The following is a 14,327-nucleotide window of genomic DNA, read 5'->3' on the forward strand; positions in this document are numbered from 1 at the left end:
GACTGGAACTGGAACGGTATGCTGGTATCGGCAACTCGACCCTCTTTTACAACTTCCAGTTGTATAAAAATGACAAGGGACGGTTTTCTCTCCGCACCAGTAACTATGCGGATTGCAACAAACACCTGGACTTCGATGTCTTTAAAGATGTCCTCCACCATACTTCGGATAACCCTCCAATCTAATTGACGGCACTCTAACTTTGGCATGGCTAACTTTTGCACGTCGGACTCTAGTACGTGCTCTCTCAATTGAAGTAAGGCTTCCCATACATCTCGGTAGGTAGGTTGGTCACGGGCAGTGTCTTTTGTTACCAGGTAGAAAAGGTAACGTGATGCATCTTGGAGTTTCAAGGCTTTCCCGGGAGCTGGCACTTGGCATTGAAGTTCTGCAACTCGACCGAACTTTCTTCGAAATACGGATGCCAACCCTGGTGCGTCTTTGATACTGGCCGGGATGGTAAGGGCCAGCGAGTAGTCATCGGAAAGCGCGAGTAGATCTTGCTTTTGTTCAGTGGTAACACCATATCTTTCTTTACCGGTACCTCCATAGGCACCCATGAATTGGGTGCACCCCACTCAAACGTGAGGTCAGACACATCTTGGGCTTGGTTTACTTCCACTTCTTCATCTATGTCGTGGTTACCTTCGAAAGACGCCAGCCGGTTATGGTGTACTATCATCGGCTTTCCCCTCGGAATCTTGCTTATTCGGTAGATGACATCGTTGATCTTCTCCATAATGAGGTATGGACCTTCCCAAAACTGCTGCAATTTTCGAAGCGAACCAAGACTTGGCTCTATAATCCCAAGAAGCGAACAACCTTTTCGCTTCTTGGGATTATAGAGCCAGACCTTGTCGTTCTTCTTAAAGCAACCCTTTTTGGCTTGTGTATCGTACCGTTTCTTCATTCGGTCGCTAGCGATCTGAAGATGGAAACGGACCAACTCATGAACATCGTGTATTCTTCTTCGTAATTCGATCACATAATCCTCACCTGCTACATCTTCTCCAGGTCGACACCCAAACTCTAGATTACAAGGTAGTCGCATTTCGCGTCCGAATAGGACTCTGGCTGGTGTCTGACCTGTTGATTTATTAACAGCAGATCTGTAGGCCCTTGTGAAGAACGGAAGATATTGGTCCCAGTCTCGCTGATGATCGGACACCATCTTTGTCAAATACTTGTCAACTGTCCTATTCATCCGTTCTACTATACCATCCGATTGCGGATGATATGCTGTAGTTCTTGTTTTCTTCATGCCTAGTCTATCACATATTCCTTGGAATAGATCGCTTTCAAAGTTCCTGCCTTGGTCACTATGGATCTCCAAAGGCAGTCCAAATCGGCTGATATATTCTTGGATCAACTTATCTGCAATGGTGGCGGCCTTCTGGTCTGGAAGTGCGTAAATCTCGACCCACTTAGTAAAGTAATCCATTACTACCAACATGTACTTGCCTCCATTTTCACTTTCTGGAAATGGCCCAGCGATGTCCGAACCTACTCTTTCAAACGGGCTTCCAACATTATATTGTCTCATAGGAGCTCTCCTTTTTCGGTAAGGCCCGTTACTCGTAGCACAAATAGTACATTTCTTACACCAGTCTTTTACGTCTTCGGAACTGTTCATTTAATAAAACCGTTCCCGAATTCGCTGAAGGGTTTTCTTTACACCAAAATGCCCTCATAATGGACTGTCGTGTAACTGACGAAGTACTTCGGCTATTCAGCTCTTTGGGATCACCAACTGTCTTCTCTTCTCTGAACCGTCATCATTTTCCAGGACTCGTTTGAGCAAGCTATCTTCCATGATAAATGAGTCCCACTGGGCCCAATACGTCTTAACTACTGAGCATAGGTTTGATATTTCTTGCCAAGGTGGTCGACGGTTTTCCTCTTTCCATTTTCAAATTTTCTGTACAACTGGATCTCTCTCTTGTTCTTCCCTTATCTTGGTAGGCGTCCAGTCGTCGTTGACCATCGTTACTCTTAGCACTGCTGCTTCCTTGGATTTCGTTTTGTTGCAGTGGGAACACTCTGCTGGGCATGGCCTTCTGGAAAGAGAATCAGCGTTTCCGACTAACTGAAGGCTAACTCCGGCCCGATGGTCAATCTTGAAGTCGTTCGATCCACCTGGCTATCTGACCCTCTGGATTCTTAAACTGCATCAACCACTTAAGGGCGGCATGGTCGGTTCGGATTAAAAACTTTCTGCCATAGAGGTATTGATAGAAGTGCTCTACTGATTTCACTACTACTAGAAGTTCTCTTCTCGTGACGCAATAATTCCCCCTCCTGTCCTCCTTGTATCTGAGACAGCACTCCTCCAATTCCCACAATACTTGCATCTGTATCTAAGATGAACTCTCCTTCTGGTAGTGGATACCCTAAAATTGGTGCTGTTATTAAATGCTTTTTCAAGGTCTCAAAGGCATTTTGGCAGTCTCTATCCCAGCGGTAATCTCTTGCTTCCTCTGTGAGTCGCGTTATTGGCTTAGCGATATCTGCAAATTTCTTAATAAACCTTCGGTAGTAAGTAGTCCAAGAAAACTTCTCACTTGATGTTTGTCAGTAGGTTCTGGCGATTCCTTAATGGAATCGATTTTTCCCTTATCCACGGCCACTCCTTCTTTACTGACTATATGACCCAGATAATTGACTTTACCTTGAAATAGCTGGCACTTCTTGGGGTTTAACATCAATCGGACAGCTTTAAGTCGATTAAAAACGTTTTCTAAATTCTTCTGATGATCTTCAAATGTCTCCTCCAAGACGATTATGTCATCTAGGTAAACCAGGCATGTTTTCCAAGATAACCCTCTCAACACATTTTCCATAAGCCTCTCAAATGTCGCAGGAGCATTACAGAGTCCAAATGGCATAACGTTGAATTGCCACAATCCAGATCCAGTGGTGAAGGCTGTCTTCTCTTTATCTACTGGGTCCATTTCTACCTGCCAGTATCCAAACTTCAAATCCAAAGTAGAAAACAATTTACTTCCAGCCAATGAGTCCAATGTATCGTCGATCCGAGGCAGAGGATAACTATCTTTCTTGGTAACGTTGTTCAGCAAACGGTAATCCACACAGAACCTCGTCGTTCCGTCTTTCTTCTTAACCAGGACCACGGGAGAGACCCATGGGCTCGTAGAAGGTTTTATCACCCCGTCTTTCTTCATTTCCTGAACAATTGTTTCAGCTTCCTCTCTTTTCGCCTGTGGTAGTCGTCGAGCTGTTTGACGAATTGGCTTAGTATTACCAGTATCAATTTTATGCTTAACAACGGTTGTTCTTCCCGTCTTTCCTCCTTTCGGTACGAAAATATCACGATACTGCGGAAGAAATTCCCTTAATTTCCGTTTCTCCATCTGATTTAGAGACTGTCCAGCAACTGCAACCATTTGGTCGAATTTGTCGTTGGAATTATCAGATGTTGTCGCCTGACGGATTATGGATGTCACAGGTACACAAGTTCCTACTTTTGTCTCTTTCTTGATGGTCACTGGGTAGTCATTTACATTGATAAGTCTCACAGGAATTTCTTTAGCCGAAGTCACCAATTCCTTTCCAATTATGATTCCACGGCCAACCTCGTCGTCATGGTTCCAAGGCTCCACCATAACAGTCCACAATTCCCTGTAGCCGCGCTACTATGATCGTTTCGCTTCTCGCAGGCACGACTGTATCTTCTTTAATGGCTGCTTGCACAGTGTTGTCATCATGTGGATTAAGAAATACCTCCTCGTTGCCAACTTTGATTACCTTATTCTTAAAATCCAATTGGAATCCATGCATATTCATTACGTCCATTCCTAATATAACCTCCTCTTCGATGTCAGCAACTATAACAGTAAGGACGAACTTTTCTGCTCCAATTCCCAATTGTACCTGGATTTCTCCATGAATGTTGGCATTTTCACCTGAAGCGGTCCGAAGTCGCAACCTCGTTGGTAACAGTTTCTTACGGCTGTTTATAACTGTTGGGCGTATAATGGTTCTGGTCGCTCCGGTATCCACCAACAACGTATGGCTTCTACCATTTATTTCTCCATCTACATATACACTATCTTCACGACATTTCAAAGAAGCTATTAGTAGGAGAGGGTCTTTGGAAAAGTTCCGGGTCGAAGCTGCCCCCCTAAGGCCGACTCGTTCTAGTTTTCCTGATGGTGAGATTCTTGATTTTATGGTCTTCGTTTTCCTGCATGTAATACTTTTCATCACATTAACGAGCTGGTCAATTTTATCTTCAACTCCTTCCTCTTTTACAGTCCTAACTTTACTGTAACCGCCAGACGCCTGTGTAGCTGACTCGTATTCTAGGGCGGCGGATAAGAATTTTTCCATCATGTCTTCGGGAGCTGTTATCTGTTAATCTGTTAATCTGGCAATATCTACCTCATATCTTTCTTCTGTCTTCGATTTTTAAGCTGCGACTGATATACATGCTCCAAATGTTCGTGGCCATATCGCATATTTAACCTCTTCTACAGTTGTTTGAAATCATCCGTCTCCTCCACGGCTATGGTCTGAAGCACATCTAAGGCATCTCCTCGAAGAGCGATAGTCAGGTTTACAGCCTTTTCTTTTTCAGACCATCCATTCGCTCTTGCGGCTGATTCGAACTGTTTCATGTAGTTGTTTCATGATGATTTTCCGTCGAAAGTTGAGACTTTAACATGAACAGAACCTCCACTTCCTTCAAATTTCGGCCGTGTTTCCAACTTACATTTCGTCTCGTCTTTTTTTTGTCTCTGCTGTAATTGGCTTGTATCCTCTCTCTGCTGTCCCTGTTTCCTCCATCTTCCTTTCCATCTCTTTCATATTTTCTTCGAAGGCCAACTTATCGACAGCAACTTGGTTTTTTAACGAAGATATTCTATCGTCCAGGGCAGACATCTCAGAAGTGACTTTAGAGATTTCCGAAGAGATTTTAGCAGAAACTTTGCTTTCCAGAGTAGAAATCTCGTTAGAAACTTTTTTTTTAATGATGAAATGTACGAATGACACTAACCACTGAATAAACGTCAAAATAAACATCAAAATATCTCAAACCAGTTGAGTACATCAGCCTACTATATGAATATTATCAGTAATCTAAAATTATTTTGAAATAATAATGACTACAAAAAAAATTTTAAAATTCCAAAATATTCGATATTTTTGTCCATGAGAGTACTTGATCATACCTGCCAACTCATATACCTGCTATATAAAATAAATAAAATTTTCTAACAGATCAAAATTATGCCATCTAAATTGTAAACATCCAAAAAGCAACATACAGATCAAATGTTCCTAACGTGTTCTTCAGTTCTAGGAACCGTTTCTATTCACAAACCGATAACTGTTCAAAACATCTCTGTTTCCTTATGATTGTCTTTTGAAAATTCTAAATTAAAATTTAATCTGCAAATTTATAGGGCTTCCTCTTCTTAACCCCGCTTCTCCTAGTCCAACGTGCTGTCCTTCCGGTTCGATCTTTGCCCAAAGAATTCAAAATAAAATATTGGCAATAAAATGCTGCTTACAAATCTCCAAATCTGGTGGCCTCTCAAAAAGACATCGACAGCTCCGCCTCGAGATAATTTGTGTATTTATTAAAAAAGCTTTAAATTTGTTTGATAATATCTGCTTTGCACTACGTGATTGCTACCAAAAACTTTTTTCACTTTTCACTTTTTACCGGCAAACACCAAAATTTATTTTACATGAATAATTTTACGAAGAAAATCAAAATAATCTTTGTCTTCCAAATCTCGAATGTAACTTCTTTTTAAATTCCTTCCTTCCTAAAACAAACCTCTCGTTTTCTTTCATACCATATCCTAAAATCTCTTCCTTGACCAATCAACACACTCTAACGAAAAAAAACATATCTTTCCCACTCTTTCTCTGTCTCCTCCTACCGTTTTTATTATACATACAACATACCACCCGCTTCTCTCTTGACAACGAACATCTGCATCATACAACTATTTGGAATAACACTTTATTATTATCGGCAGTCTTAGAAACCAATCGCTCCTTTTTATTTCTAAACAAATTATGTAAATTACTGGCTAATAATCCTACTACATACCTATCTCTAGGTACAATCGCTTACAAATAATTTAATATTATGAAAAAAATCCGAAACCGTATTTTAAATTTCACTATTCATTGTTCCGCAAAATCTATTATACCGATTTTCCTTATGAAAAGGTTCCCGATGAACCTTAGCTAAGACCGGAACCATTTGTCAACTGAATATCTGTCAACTAATGTATAACAGGTGTGCCGATAAAAATCTTGATATACAGGGTGTCGTCAGGAAATTCTTATCATTTGCGACATTTTAGGATTTAAAGTATAGAATTTATAGTGATGGTATAGAAAAATTAAAACCGTACAAATGAAAAAAAAAGGTCAAAACAGTTTAATTATCAAAACAACTGTTTGTGTGATATCAATAACTTTTGACTGCTAAAACACAAAAAAAAAAAAACAGAAAAAAATCCAAAAAACTGACAGCCACAAGTAAACAATCCAGAAAGGTCACAAATTGTACTTAACATCTGAAAACGTTCCCAAGCGTCTTTTTTGTACCTATCTTTTTTTGATGTATCTGAGTCTAGAGCGTTCATAAAAATAACATGAGTCTTTACATGCTTTACTTGAATAGGCCTTTATAAATGCCTTTGTAATCTTATGCCATAAAAACGGCGATATTCTGCATGTCCAAATCGAGAACCGTCTGAATATTTGATTATTTATGATTATTTTTATTTTTTAGTTCAGTGAATCGGCTATAGTTACTATAGTTTTCTCATGGGCCTTATCGGATTATATGTATTGGAACCTATAGATTCTTTAATTTTTTTTAGTGAGGTGGGTGGACGGACGCTGTATCGAGTTCTGGTAGGTGACACGTCAGGCGAAACGGAAAATACCTTACTCAGTGAAACAGTACCAAATTGGGTAATATCAAATATAGAGGATAACTCACAAAACAAATTTATTAAAGTACAATTTTACCTTCAACCCCATTCCAGTGTACCTTCGCATCTTTTAAAACAAGATCGGATGAAAAAGGTAAATTTACATCCTGTATATATGTTTGTATAATTATAAGATAAGCAATTAATCATAATTAACAAGAAAACAGAAGAGTCAACAAAAGTAGGGTTTTAGATCAAATAATCAAAATTGTTCCACCTGATGCTTGTAGATTGTAGATAGAGGAGTCGTTTGGCAATGTAGACGTTATCACACAGCGCACACGGTCTTTTTTAGGATAAAGCCTTGCTTTAAGAGGTATTTAACCTTTCTCGTTGCGCAGCTCATGCCCGTTGCTGGTTCTTGATAAGCTCCATCGTGGTTTTGCTAACTAGTTTTCAGTAGTTTTTGTTCATACGTTCAAGTATCGAGTTCAAGTATTCAGTTCCATATCTTCTGGATTACTGCTTTATTTGTTTGTTTCTGGTCCATTCTTGTCCCATGAGAGGTTAGGAAATGAGTTAATTAGGAGTGAATTGTTTATGATTGCTACCAAAATTGGTATTTACCTATAGGTCATAAATATTCTGATCTGAAAGCCCCCAAAAAATCTCGATCTTTTTAGGTTTTTGTTTTGTTGAATCTGCCAATTTATTAGTAGAACCCATTTTCATAAAATCCGTTTTACTTCATTTATCCACTCAATTTATTCCATATAAACTTTGCTTTTTATTTATTACATATTATATAGAGATTATTCTTCTTCGATTCTAAATATATTCTCCGCTTTTCCCAATCTAACTTGACAGCTGTAGAAATATGTCAATATATTAAGTATATATCTATATATGTCTTCTTAATAAGGTTCCGAAACTGTTTTTGTGGCATATTTAAGTTAAAAATTGTATTTCTGAGATTTAACCACAATTGATTGTAACTAAAATTACATTTTTAACTAAAAATTTGACATTTCGATTTCTTCTACGGAAATCGTTTTCAAAAAAAGATTATTTAAGAATTGTGGTAAAAAGGATTTATAACCGCCAGAGTTTTTAAAGGGGTTGTGTTTTTAAAATTGAAAGTTGCCTAACTCCATTATTACCAGATATATTATTGGAGGATTTCGAACAAAACATTGCACACAAACAAGATAAACAACCCACAGTATGGTGGAGACATGTAGATGATGTGTCCTCCAATTGGCCTCATGGACCAGAAGCAATAATAAATTCCTGATGGACATCAACAATAAAGAATAGTCAATCAAATTTACCATGTAAAAATAAAACAATTCACTTAAGTTTCTGGATATGCTAATCACAAAAGAGGATACAGGATATGCACCAAAGTTTACAGAAAACCAACCCACACCATGATATATCTAAAACTGTCACTCAAATCACAACGTAAAAATCCAAAAAAGAAATTATCCCTCATTATATGATACAGCCCAAAACACCTAATTCCTACTAACAAAGGTTTTAACAAAAAATGACTACCTATTGTCATTTATAAACAAGTAATTCCATAAGATAGAAAAAAAAACAACAAAACACCACAAGCAATCCAGAAACACTCACAAGAAGGGCCTACGGAATGCAAAAATACCATATATAAAGGGATTTTAGACAAATTAAAAAGGATAGGTACAACATGACACCAACATTTAAGACAATCAATACACTCAGATCTATCCTGTCCAATACCAATCCTAACAGCATACAAGAGAGATCAAAGAACTGCATGTATAAAATATCCTGTGAATGCAACAATTTCTGTGGGAGAAACCTCAAAACCATTAAGTTTCAGGATAAACGAACATGAAATATACATCAAAACCAGGTACTTCGACAAATCACAGATATGCAAATATGTCTGGGACAATGAACACAGAGTACAATGACAATATGCATTAATAATCAAGAAAGAGATAGAAATAATAAAGAGAAAATGAAAGAAACAGCCCTTATCCTACTCAATGAAGGAAAATGTGTAGCAATCCCATCAGCAGAATATAGCGGGCTATGGTTGCCAGTACTAAAAGAAGAAGTCAACAACAAGAATATATCAACAACAGTGGATTAAGAGACACGAAACACATTGTCTACAATCATAAACAATACATATGCAACACACAATAAACGAACACTCACACACATACAAACCCATAAAGCACATACACAATAATGCAGAAACGCATAGAATAATTATAATAGAAGTTCCATAGAGCAAAAATCCAACCTCACATCTTTTCAGACAAAGGATTGTTGTTGCCTACAACAGGGGTCAAGTAAGTCAACTTTCTTATAACACATAAACAGGCATCTTAAATAATCTTTTTTTTTAACGATTTCTGGAGTGGAAATCGAAACTGCAGATTTTTAGTTAAACATGTAATTTTCTTTACAATCCATTGTGGCTTAATCTCATGTAAACACAATTTTTAAATTAAGTCTTCCATTTTATTCAAAAATATATCTGTGTTCCGTTTACTTTACTTTTATTTAATCTGCGGAAGATGATTCGTAAAATTTGGACAGTGTTCTCAGATGTGATCCGGGTTACCAACGTGGTTTTATATTGTAAAACCACGTAAAAAACAAGTTTTTCGATCTTATTTTCTCTCTTTATAACCAAATTTGCCTCGCTATAGAGGTTTACAGTTCAATAGAAATTTCGCGGGACATCTAATGTACCTCGTTATAAGCGAAACCTCGTAATAACCGTGTTCGTTATAGAGGGAGTATATTGTAATACCTGGAAATTTCCAATTAAATACGATTAAAATGGAAATAATAGAATTCCCGACACAACCTTGTTTTTCCTTTTGAACTTTTATTTACAATCAATTTCTAAATGAAAGTTTTAAGTAAATGTGAATGAATTTGTAAATACAGTAAAACCTTCGTTAACCGAAATAATTGGGGGGGGGAGGCCGTTTCGGATAACAAGAATTTCGGTTAAAAATAACATTGTTTTTTATAATATTCTTGATCAAAGTATTGGTATTAAAAAATACTATAAGTTGATTTCGTAATGTTTTCTAATAAGTAAATCCAAAATAAAGTAATAAAATTAAGGAAAATGAACAAGTTTAACATGCTTTTTTAAAGAAAACTGCTATTTTTGCGTTTTCGACGATTGATTGTTCGACGAAACGTAAAGCAATTTGAAAAGGACAAAACTTTATGTAATAACAACAAAAATTAAAATCTAGTCGTGTCCCTAACTAATTAGGCCTACTGTATAAAATTCTTGTGCTACCTGTTGCCTCTTGGGTCGTCATCTTCGTCATCTGATATGCTCAGGTTGTCTTGATAAAGAACCATATCAATGATGTCCTGGTCAATGAATTCACGTTTCTGAGTCATCAGCTGCTAAACAGTCACGTATCTCTTCTTAGTTAATTTCGTCATGTCCCGGCAAATTTTTAATGAAAGGTTTAATTTCTTCTGTCGTTTTCTTACCATTTTCTTCTTCAGGATCGTCAATCAAAATCTTATCAAAAAGTTTGTTCTAGCATTTTTCCAAAGTTGAAGATTTGACTCAGCTCACCAATAAAAATGTTTTATTGTTAAAGATTTGAGAATTTCGGGAACACTTTTGGATTAATTCGTCTCCTGTAATAACACATGTCTTAAAAATGCTTCTCTATAATGTATCTTGAATGTCTCTGTGACTCCCTGGTCTAACGGCTGGATTAAGCTTGTGACATTCGGTGGCAAAAATCTGACAATTGTCACCATTTTGTAGATTTTGAGGATGAGGGCGCATTGTCAACAAGCAACAATGCTTTGATGAGAAGGTTTTTTGATTTTAAAAAGGATTTTACACTTGAGACGAATTAATTTTCAAACCATTCTAAAAATATTGTGGTCGACATCCTGAACTTTTTTGGCTTCTATACCTTAAAATGCTTTTTCGGAAATATCTTTTAGAGCTCTTGGTTTTTGTGATTTCCCAACACACATAGACATCAATTGGTGAGTGAAATTACCGAAATTGTTTACGTTTTGCGACAAACATTTACTTTTTATTGACGAAATTATTGAAACTGTCAGCCGTTTCGGTTAAACGATGTTTCGGTTAAAAAGGTTTCGGTTAAGGGAGGTTTTACTGTAGGTAATAGTTTCGAAATAACTTAGTCGCTTTGTTATCGACTTCTAGCAGGTAGAATTTCCTTTTTTTTTAAATAAAATTCATATTCAAATATAAATACCAACTGCCTTACAGAAAATAATAATTCTAGACCCAGCAACCTAATGTAAACTGTAATTGTGAAAAACAAACATGCCATAATAATAATAATAATAAAGTTATTAGGTACATACCTAGTTAGAAAATTATAACCAGGTAGGACGAAGGATCTCACAGGTAGTCTCCGAATGTAGCAACAAAAAATCACTAGAACTGTACCTATTAGTTATTATTTTAATGAAATATTTTTATTCTGAATCACTTCCTGTTGTTAATTCACTATCACTACTGTCTTCTCCTGGGCTCGATGATGGGATTCAATTCACAATGATACGGTGGAGTTCTTAATACGGTGATGCCATGCTCACGTGCCATTTCGTCTACTGCAAATCTGATTTACGAACTCATGTCCTCGCACTATATCAAGTAATTGAACCTTTATCATGGATTCATCAAAATCTATATTTTTACTTTTTAACCAATCTATTATATCTGCCTTTCGAGATGCAGAAGTCGGTATTGTTTCCATACAACGGCTGTGATAAGGTGCATTGTCCATTATATTATAATTACCGAACCAGGATCTACAAGAGTCAATATAGACGAAAACCACTTTTCAAACACATCCGAATTCATATCCTCATGATAATCGCCCGTTTTGATTGAGGTAAATACATTTAAACCACCTTGTAAAAAACCTGAATCACTTCCAATGTGCGTTATAATAAGACGTCTTCCTTTGTCCGAAGGTGTTTTTAAGCCGGTTGAAAGTCCCTCAATGAAAGCCTGTCGCGCTCTTTTAATATTCAAGTCTTGCCATACTTTGGATTTCGTATGACCCTCATTCAACCACGTTTCGTCCGTATAATAAATTTTTTTACCAAGTCGTCTAAAATCACGAATTTTTTGCCAATATTTTCTCCGCCATATCACTAATTCGTCTCTCTCGATCAACAAACTTTTCCGATTTCTCTTCACATACCGAAAGTCCATTTCATGTAAAGTTCTTTGGATACTCTCGAGGATATTTTATTTAAAGTATCATCTGCGTCTGCATTAACTGCTCGTTGAATAGCCTTTAACGTGGGCAGTTCGTTCCTAAAATAAAATCCATGCACTTTTCTTCGGATTATACTTTTCGTACTATCGTCTAATACAATTTTTGCACGTCTTTTATGGATTGGTTTTTGGATAGGTTTGTTAACTTGAATTATTCGGAAAACCGTACGAGCCGATACTTTCGTTAAATCTCCACACAATGCCGCGACGTCCTCTATAAGCATATCTTGATATCTTCTACTCAATCCTTCATAAACCGATTTTATCATTTGCTTTTCTCTCGCAGATAACCACCTTTTTTTTATTTTGTTTATTAACAGATGTACTGCACGTTGGTTTTGATGCCATGATGTTACCCGACGGTACGCTTATGAAATACTACCAGGCACCTTATTTTAAAAATTATTTGGGTGGGTGAGTTTTCACAATGTTGCCGTATTGCATTAAGAATATTACTTTCGAAAAGAAATAACGGTGTCCGCCTGTCTCTCTATTGGCACTCAGGATATACCTCAATGGCACGAATAAGCTGGAAGCGGTACTAAATAATAAATTTCGTAACAAGGCGAGTGTACCTTCTCTAGTTCGGGCTTCCAATAGATGTAACCGACAAAAATGATAATTGAGAAGTGGGTTTGTGTGCTAATAAAGAAATAAATATATAGCCTCTTACCACCGAGTGTTAATGAACTACACAATGTCTGCCCTGACAATCCTATTGAATTCAGGGTATAGTTGGGATTTCCTTTAAAGTAAAGTTCGGACGTAAAACAGCAGCGTGCAAATTTCAGATAGTTATAAAGCAGCAAACTATTATATTAAATTGTAAACAATTTTCAAGAGAGATACGTCTCTATATTTCTTTTAAGTAATAATTTATAAAATTTTGTATATTTCTTGTTGTTTTGTGTACATCTACATTGTTTTATTTTTTATGTTTTAGCCGGATCGACTTGTTGCAAACGATTTTATCCAATGTAGAAAAGTAGCAGAACATATTTTAGAAAAACTTTTAGGAGATGGTACGGCCAGTTCTCCTGGATGTGGCGATGCAGACACATCTTCTCCTTCCAATAATGGTTATAATGTAGATCAGATAGAATTAACGTGCAACGAGCAGGTTTGTAGTTCTTTTTATATTAATGTGTTGTACTACAGCTACATGTAATTGTTTTTTGTTTAGATACAATTAGTTATTAAAAATGAAGCATTCGAAGCTGAAAATTGGCTGGAACTGATAAACTACACCCGATCAGCCAGACTCTATTCTTAAAAACTTTATAAATACGGATTAATTCCATAGTGACGTCGGGTTTCAAGGGATAATACGTTAAGGAAGGTCTCAAGATTAGATCATTCGTAAGCCATATTGTCTTTAAACGAAATATAATGAAGACATTTATATTGTATCTTTTCAATATTGTGTACATGATACGGTGTATGTAACATAATAAGGTGACCACACACATAAAGAGTTCTGGCAACAACTTAATAGAATAAACACTTTAGAAATTATTTGTCATTCTCTTAACAAATTCTAATAATTTTAGATCTTTCATAATTTCATTTATATGGGAGACAAACGCTAATGGAGTATGAAGTAAAGTGTGATTCCAAAATCTTTTTTTGTATTTTTATATTTTAAAATTTCCTCAAAACTTGACTTTGGTGAGACAAGCGAAAAACCAATACTGAGAAACCTTTTTCAAAAGGATGGAAAACGGCTTCTATGGTCTATACAAACATATGTGGAGGTGGATCAGATCATAGAGAAAAGAAGTGAATGAACTACTTGACACGAATGAAATACCTAAGTAAGAATGGGTCGATTATCTCACTGACACGAATGAAATACCTAAGTAAGAATGGGTCGATTATCTCACTGAACTGTTCAAGATAAAAGAAACGGGGGAATTGTTGAACAAACCAGAAAGGGACTGGAGGGAATCCCAAATGATCTGCTAAAATATCAAGGACAAAATAGAAATTAAACAAATTATTTTGTTTTGTTACTTGATAATACAAAAGTTCTTCTATAATTTAATTTTACCTGCCGTATACACGTTGACAATTCAGACATTTTATACTGT

At 36.6% G+C, this 14,327-nt stretch overlaps 1 protein-coding gene across 1 annotated transcript in view; it reads left to right on the forward strand.

Annotated features, from left to right (window-relative positions):
* LOC140436827 (WD repeat-containing protein 48 homolog) overlaps positions 1–14,327 on the forward strand; it is a 62,819-nt gene that overhangs the window by 43,114 nt on the left and 5,378 nt on the right. The window contains exons 11-12 of the mRNA XM_072525957.1: positions 6,870–7,077; positions 13,181–13,357. Coding sequence (XP_072382058.1) covers positions 6,870–7,077; positions 13,181–13,357 — 385 coding nt within the window. The remainder of the gene's footprint in view (positions 1–6,869; positions 7,078–13,180; positions 13,358–14,327) is intronic.

Source organism: Diabrotica undecimpunctata, chromosome 3 (assembly GCF_040954645.1).
Source record: "Diabrotica undecimpunctata isolate CICGRU chromosome 3, icDiaUnde3, whole genome shotgun sequence".
NCBI classification, from domain to species: domain Eukaryota; kingdom Metazoa; phylum Arthropoda; class Insecta; order Coleoptera; family Chrysomelidae; genus Diabrotica; species Diabrotica undecimpunctata.